At 32.5% G+C, this 14,698-nt stretch overlaps 1 protein-coding gene across 2 annotated transcripts; it reads right to left on the minus strand.

Annotated features, from left to right (window-relative positions):
- Positions 1-4,558: 4,558 nt before the first annotated feature.
- On the minus strand, positions 4,559-13,691 carry LOC134725936 (uncharacterized). 2 transcript variants are annotated; one of them, XM_063590234.1, is made up of 4 exons: positions 13,593-13,691; positions 12,362-12,490; positions 6,963-7,082; positions 4,559-5,992 (listed from the first exon to the last, which is right to left on the minus strand). In XM_063590234.1, exons 2-4 carry the CDS (start codon positions 12,483-12,485, stop codon positions 5,904-5,906), a joined length of 333 nt encoding a protein of 110 aa, XP_063446304.1. In that variant the 5' UTR covers positions 12,486-12,490; positions 13,593-13,691; the 3' UTR covers positions 4,559-5,903. The 2 variants fall into 2 exon arrangements, with proteins under 2 accessions (XP_063446304.1, XP_063446306.1); XM_063590236.1 differs by having other exon boundaries at positions 13,452-13,612.
- Positions 13,692-14,698: the final 1,007 nt, after the last annotated feature.

Consider the following 14,698-nt stretch of genomic DNA (forward strand, 5'->3'; position numbering starts at 1 on the left):
TACAAAGTATTGAATATACTGAACATGATCCAAGAAAATGGAAGTCGATAACAGGTTAACCAAACCAGAAATACATGCACATCTTAGAAACTAAATTTACCAGGAAAATGAGGTCAAGGTTGCTTTAACCATGCAAGAAAAACTTCGCCCTATAATCAATCTGCATAAATATAGCGGACATCTTTCACATAGTATTAACCATGAAAACAAAGATGAGATCAGATGACTGCCTGACCTACATGTACACCTTATAATTATTTCATACATCAAATATAGTAGACTTGTTACTTGCAGAACAATGGATCAAATAAAACCTGTTAAACTGACCTGCACATCTGATAAAATATATTGTACACAGTAGTTTCATTATTGCATAAAGTTTCAGAAAATGTGTCGGTCGGATAACGCCTGCCTATTGGACTTTTCACCTTTCAATTATTTCGTACACCAAATATAAACCAAATATAATAGATTTACAGCTAGAAATTTGTCTGGGATCTGACTTCACCATAAAAATAAATTAAAAAAAAAAGTGGTATGATTGCCAATAAGGCAACTGTCCACAAGAGATCAAAATGACAGTGATTAACTATAGGTCGCTGTACGGCCTTTAACTATGAGCAAAGCCCATACCGCGTAGTTGGCAATGAAAGGCTCTGATAAGACGATGTAAAACAATTCAAACGAGAAAACAAACGGCCCTGCTATTTATATAAATAAATAAAAAATTAACGAATAAGAAATATTTAACAAACGACAACCACTGAATTACAGGTTCCTGACTGGACAGACACATGCATAAATAATGTGGCAGGGTTAAACATATTAGTGGTATCCCAAACTCTCTCCCTAACCTGGGACAGTGGTAAAACAGTACAACATATATAACTATAAAAATCAGTTGAAAAAGGCTGAACTCATCAGATGGAATTTGTTCATTGCAATGAGGTTACGGTCGGATAACAATTGTCTTGACTTGCACAAAGACCTGGCAAGATGTGCATTCACTATATATTATTATCAATTAACTCCTAATAAGAGAATTTAACATTACAAAGAAACATTTCTCCAAGTAGATGCTTAACCATGATAATAAGGTCATGGACATATGATTGACTGATCACCTTAAATATACAGCTTTTTTTTCTGAAACTGACAAGTGACTGTGTTTGATGTCGATGAAAAATAACGGCAATGATTCCAACACCCAGATGGTTTGGTATATAGATAGTGCATACTATATTCTGTTCGTATTCATATAAAGTATAGTGCATACCTCACAGGGGCGGATCCAGCCATTTTAAAAAGGGGGGTTTCAGCTATATGCTCCCATTCAAATGCATTGATCGGCAAACAAAATAAGGGCGGAGGGGTGTATAAGGGTCGTTTGTGTCATAACCTTATACTATATCCTTTGTTTCCCATTAAGAACAAATAATTCAGTTAACTTAATTTAGAAAATTTGTATAGTAGATGTTTTTATATATGTTCTGGGGAAGAAGGAATATTCTTATTTTGCATCTGTTTTGCAAAATATTTATTTTCATCCTGTATTAGAGAAATCTTTTTTTTCAGTTCTTACCATGCAGATTTGTCACAGAAAAGTTGTACAACAATTTCATCTTCACCTTTGTGTAAATACATTTTATAATTGGAAATAAAACAAAAGGCTATGAGAGCCTGAATCGATCACCTGTCAAACATATGATTGAAATAAAAGGCAACTATAATTATATCAATTATTTATAACTATCCTAACAAACGTTCTTACTTAATTTGCAGTCATCCAATAGATTTGGCCACATCCAAATTATTGTGAAATTTGTATTGGTGATTTAAAAGTTTTCTGTTTAAAGTTTTAACTTATCTATTATGTGTTTTTACACAATAAGTAATCGACAAAACTCTTAAAATAGTTGATGAAGATCATGTTTGCTGTTTACACTTTCTACCTTACTTCATATTATATGCTTTGATATATAAGGCAGCAACCATTTGATTTTCGGGGGGGGGGGGGGGGGGGGGGGCTATGGACATGACTAAAGTCGAAGGCTTGACAAAAATGAATCCTTGGGGTTCTTTGATATACTGAATCTACACATATACTTAGATTTTTGATTATTGGCCCAGTTTTCAAGTTGGTCCAAATCGGGGTCCAAAATTAAACTTTGTTTGATTTCAACAAAAATTGAATTCTTGGGGTTGTTTGATATGCTGAATCTCAACTTGTACTTAGATTTTTTATTAAGGGTCCAGTTTTCAAGTTGGTCCAAATCGTGGTCCAAAATTAAACTTTGTTTGATATCAACAAAAATTGAATCCTTGGGATTCTTTGATATGCTGAATCTAAACATGTATTTATATTTTTTATTATAGGCCCAGTTTTCAAGTTGGTCCAAATCGTGGTCCAAAATTAAACTATGTTTGATTTCAACAAAAATTGTATATATGGGGTTCTTTGATAAATATATGCTTAATCTAACAATGTATTTAGATTTTAAATGTTTGCGCCCGGTTATCAAATTGGTCCACATTGAACTTTATTTGATTACATCAAAAATTGAATTCTTGGGGTTCTTTGATATGCTGAATCTAACCATGTATTTTGATTTTGGATATTGGACCATAATAGGTGATGTCCAAATTCATTATGTGTCAGAAACCTTTCCCCCTTTCTTCCATTTTGTTTACTTTCACCGTCTCCTCGAGCATTTTGGTTGAAAACGTCGCATTTCCGCACGCTATATTTAATTGGAACGTTTTGACGTCGGGCACTTGCAAGTAATTGATTCTCATGTCACGGCATCTGCCTAGACTAATACAACTTCCAACATAGACAAAACAAATAAGTTCCATGCATAGAGCTATAAATAACATTATGTAAACTTTAGTTTGTAGCGATATTTTTTTCACTTACCTAAATATGCAGACATTTCACCGAAATCTGTCTCCGTCCAGTTTGGGTCATTTCGTCCCGCTAGTTGCTGTTTTCGTCTTGCATTAAGGTTGGTCTCTTGGACAACTTTGCCAATCATTTCTGTAGTAAAGAAGGTGTTGAAACATTCAAGTTCACTTACATCGGCATTCAATAAGACCTGTGGTCCGGTACTTTCGGTAAACTGACGAACATTTACATCTTCACTGGCCTCGCTCCATATTATTTCATTCATGTTAGCACCATCATTTCCATCCTCCTGATCCTGCACGATTTCATCATCAACATTATCTTCCTCGTCACTAACCAACGGTACATCAATATCAGAAACATCCCCGTTATCCTCACCTTCAATGCTTTCATCGTCTGATGAATTTTGAAGGGTTGGTCCTGACACAATTTGCTCCCAAACATCCCATACACTCGGCCTGCTGGAGGCCGCCATATTTGTTATTGTCGTCTGTTATTACATGTGAGAATCTCATGAATATTCATCGATTAAGTGTATGAAAACCGCCCATATCCTTCGATAAGCACTGGCAATTGTCTCTTTTATTGATTTTTAAGTGTGAAGACATTTATTTGTACGTTAAATTTTTACATTAACGTTTTCAATACAAAAAACATGAAAAGCGTAGTTGCGGGGGAAGGGGATAAGCGTAAAAAGCGTATACGCGGTGTAAGGGGGTAAGCGTAAAAAGCGTATTTGCGTGGTAAAGTATTAATCACAATCCAAATTCAGAGCTGTATCAAACTTGAATGTTGTTTCCATACTTGCCCCAATTTTCAGGGTTCGAACTCTGCGGTCGTATAAAGCTGCGCCATGCCGAGCATTTGCTTTTGACATATGTTGCATTTTTTTGTGCTTTGAATACCTGAGCATATATTACATCAATAAATTTCTTGAGATGTTCATGGATATGATGTATAGAATGTTGATCAATGCACTATACTTTTGTGTATCAAAAAAGATAGAGATAAGTCTTGGAAGATTTAGATAGCAAGTCAGTCCCGTTAGGTTTTGATTGCATTTCATGCAATTTTTACCTCAATATCCTGTGGACATGTACACTTCCATTATGTGTACCAACAACATACAAATATTTAAGTTGTAGCTCAAAAACTATAGTTGAAGATAGCCAAACAAACCATGATTTCTTTGTGGAGCTATAGTACCCCAAAAATGACCTTGGCCTTTTGAGAATATTTGAGTGATTGTGTTTGATTTACATATAATGAAGAAATATTTTTTCACTTCCTGGTTTGGGATTTTCTCGTTGCATTAAAGACTCATTGGTGGCTATCGGCTGTTATTTGCTCTTTTTTTGGGTTGTTGTCTCTCTGACATATTACCTATTTCCATTCTCAATTTTTTTTACACCTCTATTGGGTGTAGAAATATCCTACAAAATATAAAAGGGGTAGCTCAAAAATTTTAGGAGGAGATAGCCGGACAAAACATGTATCTATATCAGGATGGACAAATGGAGTGACAGGGGTAAATTATAACGCCCCTCAATATTTGTCATGGGGTTCTAATTGCATTCCAATAATTGATATCTTAATGTTACTGAAATGTCAGGTACATTCACTCAATTTTAGTCTGTCTAGAAGAGATGTGTCACTGATACACTATCTTCATTGCTAATTTTATAACTAACACATATTTCTGTTCACTTAACATTTATTAACTAATGTCTTATTAAAGACATTTGAGAACAAACAATGTAATAATTGATCCATTTAAATATAACTGGCGAAACATTAAATCTATGTTAGCATTTGATTTACTGATTAGTAAAAAAACAATACAAAAGAAATGTAAATTATACAAACAAAATACATTTGTCACATCAAAATGTTATTTATTTTCTGTCTTATTGACCATTGAATAAATAGCTTATTATTAGCTTATCAAATAGGCCAATAGCAGCTCTATGTATTACACTTAGCAATTCTTTAAAAACAATTCTTTTTCCACACATTGAATAAATTTATCATTGCACTCTGACAGAACAGTTAGATGCAGACTGTCAGAATATGAGGTTTGCTTTATATGAAATACTTACTGATTTATTGGCTAACATTGCTTAATTTACATATGCTTGCCATAAAATCTTAAACTGGATGAGACAAGGAAAATAAAAGGCTATGTGGAGTATATAATAATGAGAAAACCACTTTCCAGAAACACAAAACACAACAACTAAAGATTCTTGAGACCAAAATATAGTCTGAAAAAAATGGACAAGTGTGCATAAAATATGTCAAACTTTAAGTTACCCCTGGTTCAGACAATAATAAATTTAACAGTAAATATCAAAACTATGATATGACAGTAATACACAACTAATAAGAAACTTTTGGTTATTGGAACATAAACATGTGTTAAGTTCTACTAGTTTAATTTTTACCCTTTGAATCACAATCTGCGGAATAACAAAAGATGTATAAATGATTGTACAATAAAAATCAGGTATAACAAGGCAACTGAACATAAAGATAACACAATATTAACACTAATATAAGTAAAACAAAATGATTTACACCGGTAAATGTTGTATCAAGGAGTAATTGCAATAAAAATTTGATTCTTGCATTAAAAACTATACATTAACAAATACAGAGTATTCACACATACACAATGATTTAACAACACCAGTATAATCAAAAGCTTTTGCAATAAGTACTTAAGCAAAAAAAAAAATCAACATTTGAGATCATTCTTCAACTTGAATGCTTATAAATAATGCCATTGTAAAATATTTGATTGTGTAAGACTACTTTCATTTGGTTCCTGCAATGTAAACTTTCAATAAACAAACAATAGTAATTTATGTCATAATACATGCTTTTGATTTCACAAGAAAAATAGCAGTAAAAAATTCAATGTTTTTTTAAAGATGTTATTTTAAACAATAAAATAGTTTAAAGCTCCCGTCAAAAATTAGAATATCACATGTACGTATTACTGGAAACCATTTTCTTGTCTCTTTATTCTTTTCTTTTTCTTTCGTAATCTTGGATCTTTTATTTCTCTTTTAAGAAGCACATCATCTACAAAATATATACCAAACTTTAATTCTATTCCATAAAAATAATACAGGTAATTTGAGCAGTCCTTACAAAGTGATATTCATTAGTCTTTTTGTCCATGCACTTGAAAGCTGGGTCATTGTGTCTTTTAAAGAGACCAAATATTATTTCTTTTACAACATAATACATGCACTTGTTGAGGCCATTATAAAGACAGTTAAATTTAAAATGTACATTAAGTTAAGGCATATTAGGCTCCGTGTTGAAGGCCGTACTTTAACCTATAATGATTTACTTTTTAAATTGTTATTTGAATGGAGAGTTGTCTCATTTGCACTCACACCACATCTTCCTATATCTATATATTAGACCGTTGGTTTTCCTGTCTGAATGGTTTTACACTTGTTCGGTGTGAACCAAGGCTCTGTGTTGAAGGCCATTCATTGACTATAATGGTTTACTTTTATAAATTATTATTTGGATGGAGAGTTGTCTCATTGGCACTCATACCACATCTTCCTATATCTATGTTAAATATGAGCTGGAATATTACAATACCTTGTTGTATTCTTAGAAATAACAAATATGTTAATTTGTACTTACTACGCAGACATTTCAACAAATATATAGTGATTGGCTACAGAAAAATAAGTATCATTTATATCCTTTATCACATTTAATATAATAAACTTAGAATTTAAAGTTTGTTTTTACTAAAGGCAAAGAAAAGAGACACCAAACTATAGTTGTTAATTTCTATGTTATTTTGGTCTCTTGTGGAGAGTTGTCTCATTGGCAATCATACCACATCTTCTTTTTTATATTTAACATCTGGCCCTCACTCAGATATAATTTATATCTTTAAGCTAATGCCCCACTAACATACAGACAGTATACAGTACTGGAGCTCTCATTTTCTGTCATTGACTACAAGGTTTGGGGATAGTAATGGCATGGAAAAGTAGAGACTATTCTTCAATTGTAACAGTACCTCCTAATATATTTTTGGAAGCTAGTATGTCATCTTTTTGCATAGCATCAATTGAATCCTTAGGTAGATTTATGTTTTCTTTTCCATTTTCCTTCTTATCTTTGTGTGTTTTATTCAAACCTGTAATATACAGTTTCATATATTGGCAAAATAATAAGAGTCCTTCATATTTTAGGTATTAATTCTGCTAAATTGTAATTTAAGCTATTATATTTGCGCAATTAGAGTAAAAGTTGCCAGATTTGTTTAAATAAAGATGCATTGTTGACATAAAAAAAAAATTGTAAGTCAGAATAGTATTGACAATGTATGTAAAAAAAAAGAAGCAATCAGTAAAAAATTGCCACTCAACAAAAGCATGCATATATATTATATGGCCATTCAAAATCAACAAAAGCATGCATATATATTATATTGCCATTCAAAATCATATTAAAAGACATTAGAAAGGATAAATAAATATATAGAACCAATTCTTAATCAACAAACGCATACATGTATTTTTAAAACCTTCTGTAGGGAGGACAATAATCCCCTTTTCAGGGATCTTTTTCCATCCCCATTAATGAGATAAACATCTTTAGACCTGTGTTTCAAAAACTTAATGAAAAAGGCAGGAAAGTTGTCCAAACTCAAATAATTTATAAATGTTAAGTGATTTGTACAGGTCACTGTGGAAAACAAGTCATGATGAAGAACCAGCAGGTTAAAGTATCTGTAAACTTACTGTCAATTCATTATTATACATTGGAAACCAATTTAATTTGTGGATATCAAGGTTATGCAGACTTCAGCAAAAACAGGAAATAAAATATCCACAAAAATGTTTTCCTTAATCCATAAAAGTAACAGATCCACAGAAGTTGATGAATATGCATCACCGTGACTATCTGAGAAAATGTAAACTGATTTTAAAGCTTAAAAATTCTTATTTTTCAAGATAACAAAGTTATAACTTTAAACTCAGAATTGCCAAAACATTAATAACTTTACACTTAAGTCAAATGTCAAGGTCATATGCTAGTCAGGGTGGTACAAGACACAGAGTAATAAGGTGGTTAACCAAAAGGTCAAATTCCCTAACTCTACCGTAAAAAATACTTACATAAATAAGGCCGTTCAAATTGTTTACATTGTCATAGCTGACTATGCAGTATGGGCTTTGCTCATTGTTGAAGGCCTATAGTTGTTAATTTCTATGTCATTTTGGTCTCTAGTGGAGAGTTGTTTCCATAGGCGGATCCAGGGCGCCCATTCCCCCCCCCCCCTTTTGTGGGAAAAATTTGGTTGATTATATAGGGAATCATTGAAGCATGGCTGGAGCCCCCCCCTCCCCCCCCCCCCCCCCCCCCCTTAGGTCAGATAGCAGGCCCTCCCTTAGGAAAAGTTCTGGATCCCCCACTGGTCTTATTGGCAATCAAGCCACATCTTCTTTTTTATATTAAAAGATATCTGAGTTTTAAGGTATAAACTATAATTCAATAATTTTATTGAACCTGTATGCTGAGAGTACCATGAGAGAGTGTGCATGCCGGTCATGGAGGTCACTGCGTAAATAGGTCTAAAGAGGTCAAATTTTGTACAACTTATAAGCTAGGTCAAGGCTATATGATCTTAAATGTCAGTCAAGATAATTTAAAACATTTTGTTGTTATGGTTGTGCTAAATATAAATATTTAAAGAAAAAGGTTTTGGACACACTTAGGTTCACAACTTATCTTATGTCAGTAAAGTTTATACCTTAAATCTTAATACAAATTGATCTTGAGGTCAAAGTTTATAACCTTATGTCATAATTTGTACACCACACATTTTCTTAAGGGAAATTGAACCATATTCCATGAATTAGGTTGATGACATTTTAGTGCAGACATCGAATAGAAGAAAATTGACAACAACAAATCAGGTTAAAACTTCTTGGTTAGTAGAGTAGTACATATTAAGAACATCAATGCATATGTGCTTAAAATATATGTGCATTGTAATCTAATTCTGTGAAAATACATGGTATTAGTAGAAGTTGAGGTTAAGCTAATTGGTTAACTTGTAAAAAATAAGCCAGTTTGAAATCAACCCTTTAAATACTTTGTAAATGACAAAATTTATAAACTTCTTCCCTGTTTAAATTAGAGTTTTAAAATAGATAGTATTATCAGTTCATTTTTACTCTTTTAGCTTATCAAGACTATGACGGCGTGCACAAAGTTGACAGCCACTGTAAAATGCACTTTTTAAAGTAGCCTTAAACAACCGTGTTAAACATATATCTTATATAGGAAGGTTTTTTTTTTATGATAAAATGATTAGAGCCAGCTATAAAAGTCCACATAATTAAAAAGGTTATAAAATTAAATCTATAAAGAATGAAACGAATATGAAAAAAACGGCAAAAATATGTGTAACTTGTAACATTAAATAAGCATAAAATAGAGTTTTTGACCTGAAATTTGTACAAATTCAACGTATATTTCTGCATTTTTATACAATATTTTTTTTTCCGAATTCGGACTAAGACGTCAAACGAACTTCACCTAAAATAAATCAAAATTGGCCATTGTGGATGAGTTTGGAATGTAGTTGATTACGTGTAAAAAGTAGTAATTTGGAAGGATTAATATCAGAAACTGGAAGAATCGGTGAAAAAATTATGTTTGTGTATTTGCTATTTTCTTATTTCGAAATGACTCGATATTCCAAATGTGCATAAATAGAGGTTTAAAAAAATCTGCAAAATATGAATGATTCGATAGTCCAGGCCGAACATCTGAATTTTTTAAATGTCCAGCGATTATGTTACAGTTTAAAGAAATGACGTTTTAATGCTATTTTCTGAATAGGGTCTACAACATAGTCGCTTATTATTTCCTTTACATCGCTCTTAGCATGTATTTTTTTAAGATTTTTAGAATGTGCATTTGCTGTAATTTGTTGTTCGAAAAAAATTAAACATGTTTAACGTTTATTTTTTTTAATCATGTGATAAACTAAGTGTCCAGTGTATTTGTTACGCTTACGTTTTCTGGGGGAAAATGACGGCGTGGTAAATGATTTCAGCTATTTGAAGACGTTACATTTGTGGACTCAGCTTTGTGCACGCTGTCTATAGACTTATTTCCATGCCAAAGGAGTTAATTGATATCTTAAACTAGTTTAATTAAGAAGAAAGTTTTACTATTCACAACATATATATACCAGTATATATATACAATTCGTCTATATATCAGCCCAGCAATAGTAGATCTGTTTCCGCAATTTTTTTTGTCTTCCCTGGATGGGATTCAAACACAATTTTTTTTGTCTTCCCTGGATGGGATTCAAACGCAATTTTTTTTGTCTTCCCTGGATGGGATTCAAACGCAATTTTTTTTGTCTTCCCTGGATGGGATTCAAACGCATGCTTCTGAGACATTGTCTTACCAAATTGCCTTGCTGTATGCCTGAAGAACTAGACTCTATATGTATTTAAAACCTTGCTATAAGATACTATCAGCAGACACATATACCATGTATAAGGTCTATAAGTTGAGACAAACTGAGTGTTGAAAGTTGATCACACAGTTGAAACTTTTCTGACATACATGTAAGCAAGCAACAGTTTTAAATATTTTTACATGTCTAATTCACAGACATTCTGGAATCTCATTTTGAAATAGGCTGGTCTATCTCCCTTTAACCATTCCAGTTAATACTTAAAAACACTAGTATGACACCTACTTCTAAAGTGATAGGCAAAGGCTGATTTGTATATGGCTTAGTTCAATAAAACACAACGTTGATAAATATTAGTTATATAACTACAATTTATACATAACTACTATTTATGGGTGAAATTTCTGTTGAATAAAAATTAAAATGTGAAGTTTATAGAAATCCACAACCAATATGAAGTGTCATTTACCTCACAAGTATAAACCATTACCACTGATAAAGCTGAAAAAGTAATATCTAGGCATCAAATAAGGATCAACATCAAAAAAATTGCATGTAGATGGCAAAATTAGTATTGCATTGCTACTATTACCTAGCACAACTCTGATGCTATTATAATAAAAGCTTGAATCAAATAAAGCAACTTCCCTGGCAGAGCAGAAAATCTGCATCCATTAGATATAGGAAGATGTGGTATGAGTGCCAATGAGACAACTCTCCACCCAAATCACAATTTATAAAAGTCATTTTTTTTCAGACAAAACTCATAATCACTGAAGATGTTTTATGGTCACCATAAGAAAAGCTAATGTATAACTAGAGAAATTATTTTCCAGATGTGTTATTTTCTCATATCCAATTTAATGCATTGGATTTTGAAATGATTTGTTTTAAATACTCGCAATGCATTGTCACAGTTGGCATAAAATATTCTTCTGAAGTTCCTAATATTATCATTTTCTGTTAGGATTAAAATTTCGCTATTTCAGAATCTGAGACACTTGAACTACAAAGTTGATGTCATACAACATTGTTGTATCCGATTTTTCTCTTATAGCCTCAAATTTTACAGGACATTTTTTTATGGCTAGTTAAGGCAGACAAATAGCTTTAAGGTGCATTGCATATTTTAATGTTGTTTTGTATTGTATTGTTGTTTTTAAAAATGTCCATCTTAACTGTGATGCTGACTTCAATTTGTTTTATGGTATTTTAGTAATTTCAATAACTAGTGATCAGCGAAATGAGTTGATGATAGTCATTTTGCAAAAGCTATGAATTTTGAATTGTCCTTAATATTAGGATAGTTTATATGGTATATTAGTGTTGTATTGTGCTTTGTTTTTATAACCTCTTCTTTCCTTTTAAAACACTAACTTTTCTTCTGTTATTAATGAACTTGATCACAATCAATGGCAAACAAGTAAAATGTACATGTAAGGTGGGGCTTAAATTTTCTTGGCAGTAACTTCTCAGACTCTTTTAGATACATTGTTTTGTAACTTCTCAGACTCTTTTAGATACATTGTTTTGTAACTTCTCAGACTCTTTTAGATACATTATTTTGTAACTTCTCAGACTCTTTTAGATACATTGTTTTGTAACTTCTCAGACTCTTTTAGATACATTGTTTTGTAACTTCTCAGACTCTTTTAGATACATTGTTTTGTAACTTTCTTGGCAGTAACTTCTCAGACTCTTTTAGATACATTGTTTTGTAACTTTCTTGGCAGTAACTTCTCAGATTCTTTTAGATACATTGTTTTGTAACTTTGGATCAATGCAATCATCTTACATGGTGATATATCTAAGAATTAATCATTGTGCAAACAATTACGAAAAGGGATTTTAAATGTATATTATGGCCTCCTCTTTGAAGCTGATGGTTGAGATGTACAAATAAACATAAAAAAAAATCAAATCATTATTCTTGAAATTGTGTTTTCAAATTTGCTAACAATAATACTCACTGGTTAGGATGAGAAGGATAACATGTAAAACAAGGAACAAAGCAGCAAACTTTGGAAAGAATCTAATAAACTTAGATACAGTATTTGGTGAGCAGCATACCTGCATACAACTTCTTATGGACATGGTTTCTAAAAATAAAGAAATAGAGATCATCTATCAACTGTAAAGTTACTTGAAACATCTATCTCTTTTAACATCAGTATCTAAAAGATTATTTTTATTAAATATCAGTCATAAATTTTTATCCCAAGAAATTTTCTTTTTTCTATTTTTCAGACTCAGGATGATTGTATAAGTTAAATATATATTGCATAGACATTAGCAATTTTACCTGACCATATCGGGAAATAGGTATTTAGTCGGATCTTAACACTTACTTGTGATTTGGTTAAAACCGGTTTTCATATAAATATACGAAGAAATGTTGAAATGTTCAGACTAAGACATGTGTCATGATTAATTGGATATAAATTCTTGAAGAAATGATGACTGAAAGACACCTTGGCTTATTGTGTCTGTTGTCTCATTTAAAGACACCCATGTTGCCTTTTAATCTATTAATCTATTAATCAATTTTTAATTTTTTTTAATCTAGTTACAGGTGTTGTGATATTTATTGTTTTTGTTGGTTGTTGGTAGAATTTTAAAAAGTCTTTACAATTTTCTGAGACTATTATACTAACAAGTTAGTGTAATAGTCCCAGCAATTTTCCACAGATATGGACATTCTGCATTCTCACAAAAAAATAATATTTTAACAAACATAAAAAAAACAAATTTATATTTGATTATTTTTATAATTTTACTTCCTTGTTAAACTTGACAAACATTGAGCTTTCATTTATGTCTCTCATGTTAGATGATCAATTCATCTCAAACAGAACCAGGCGCGGATCCAGAGGGGGGAGTTCCGGGGGTTGGACCCCCCTTTTTTTTGAACGATCAATGCATTTGAATGGGGACATGTAATTGGAACCCCCACTTTGTCCTGGGTTAGGACCCCCCTTTTTAAAATTGCTGGATACGCCACTGCACAGAACAATTGTTTTTAACTGGAGTGTGTTGCTTAAACATGTTTGATTCGTTTACCTTCCCTTTTCAGGATTGTTTATATATACATGTATTGTAGGGGTAGGAATTTTTTTTATGCAAAATCCTTTCACCTTTTTTTTTATATTTTAACTAATTAACACTGCACAATTTATGAGCAGCTCTTTCTGTATTTCTCACTGCTATTTTAATGATGTTGGCGATAACATTTTTGGGTTTGTGTAGATAAGATTGAAACAACAGCAGGGGTCCAGTTAAGGTTTCCACCCTCATCCGAACCGGAAATCATTTTTCTAACATTTTCTAAATGGTCCTAGAGAAGGGGAGGACTAGTGTATATTTCCGTACTTAAATGACCTATGGTTTGAAAATTAAAATAATTATATCTCAAAACGTGATTATAAGTTTTACAGGCTATTATTTCCTTCATATTTACATTTTGTCGAGTGTTCACTTGACACTGAGAGGTCCTTTCCCTTTCGATGAGTTTATGACTGCATGATTTGCACTCCCCCTTTTCAAGTCAATTTTGATAACTTTTAAATTATGGTCAATCCCTTGTATCATGCGATCTGCTTATTATAATCTCTAAAAGCTACGCTACATGTGTACATTGAAGAAGCAGGGACGGATGCAGAGGCATATTTAGATGGGGAAGGGGCCTGGGCCCCCTTTTCTAGGAAAAAAAATGGTTGATTGCATAGGAAATCACTGAAGCATGACAGGAACGGCCCTCTCAAGCAGTCAGTGGGCCCCACTTGTGAAAATTTCTGGATCTGACACTGGGATCCAGCCATTTTAAAAGGAGGCGAGTTCCAACCAAGGATGATAAAAAAGCCCGGGGGGATGTTTCCAACCACATGTCCCCATATAAAAGCATTGATCGTTAAAAAAACCCCAGCTGACTAGACAGATGTGCAGCTGGGATTTCTAAAACACCATCCATTTATATATTGCAGTCTTGTGTAATCCTGACTCATAGTCATATTTCAGGGCAAAATCACAACCCATTCATATATTCCTTAAGCCTCGGTCACACCTTAAAGGATAGCTCGAACGGATGCCTGACAGATAACCTTTTTTCAATCTGTTCATGTCCGTTAGACGTCCGTTCTTATCTGTTAGACGTCCGTCCATATCCGTTGCATGTCCGTTAAGCGTACGTTTTATCCGTGAACGTCCGTTCTGTCCGGTGGAAAATTTTGAACAAAAAAAATAGTTCGAATTTTATTTTTTGAACAGCAGCTGATTAAACATCAATGATAAACATGAATAACAAAAACAGC

The sequence above is a fragment of the Mytilus trossulus genome, chromosome 7 (assembly GCF_036588685.1).
Source record: "Mytilus trossulus isolate FHL-02 chromosome 7, PNRI_Mtr1.1.1.hap1, whole genome shotgun sequence".
Classification (NCBI taxonomy): domain Eukaryota; kingdom Metazoa; phylum Mollusca; class Bivalvia; order Mytilida; family Mytilidae; genus Mytilus; species Mytilus trossulus.

Coding starts and splice junctions, on each gene's coding strand:
- LOC134725936 (XM_063590234.1), bottom strand. CDS start 12,485: ATGTCCATAAGAAGTTGTATGCAGGTATGCTGCTCACCAAATACTGTA. Junction 7,083..12,361: donor TATCCTTCTCATCCTAACCA/GTGAGTATTATT, acceptor TGTATATTACAG/GTTTGAATAAAACACACAAA. Junction 5,993..6,962: donor TTCCAAAAATATATTAGGAG/GTACTGTTACAA, acceptor TATATTTTGTAG/ATGATGTGCTTCTTAAAAGA.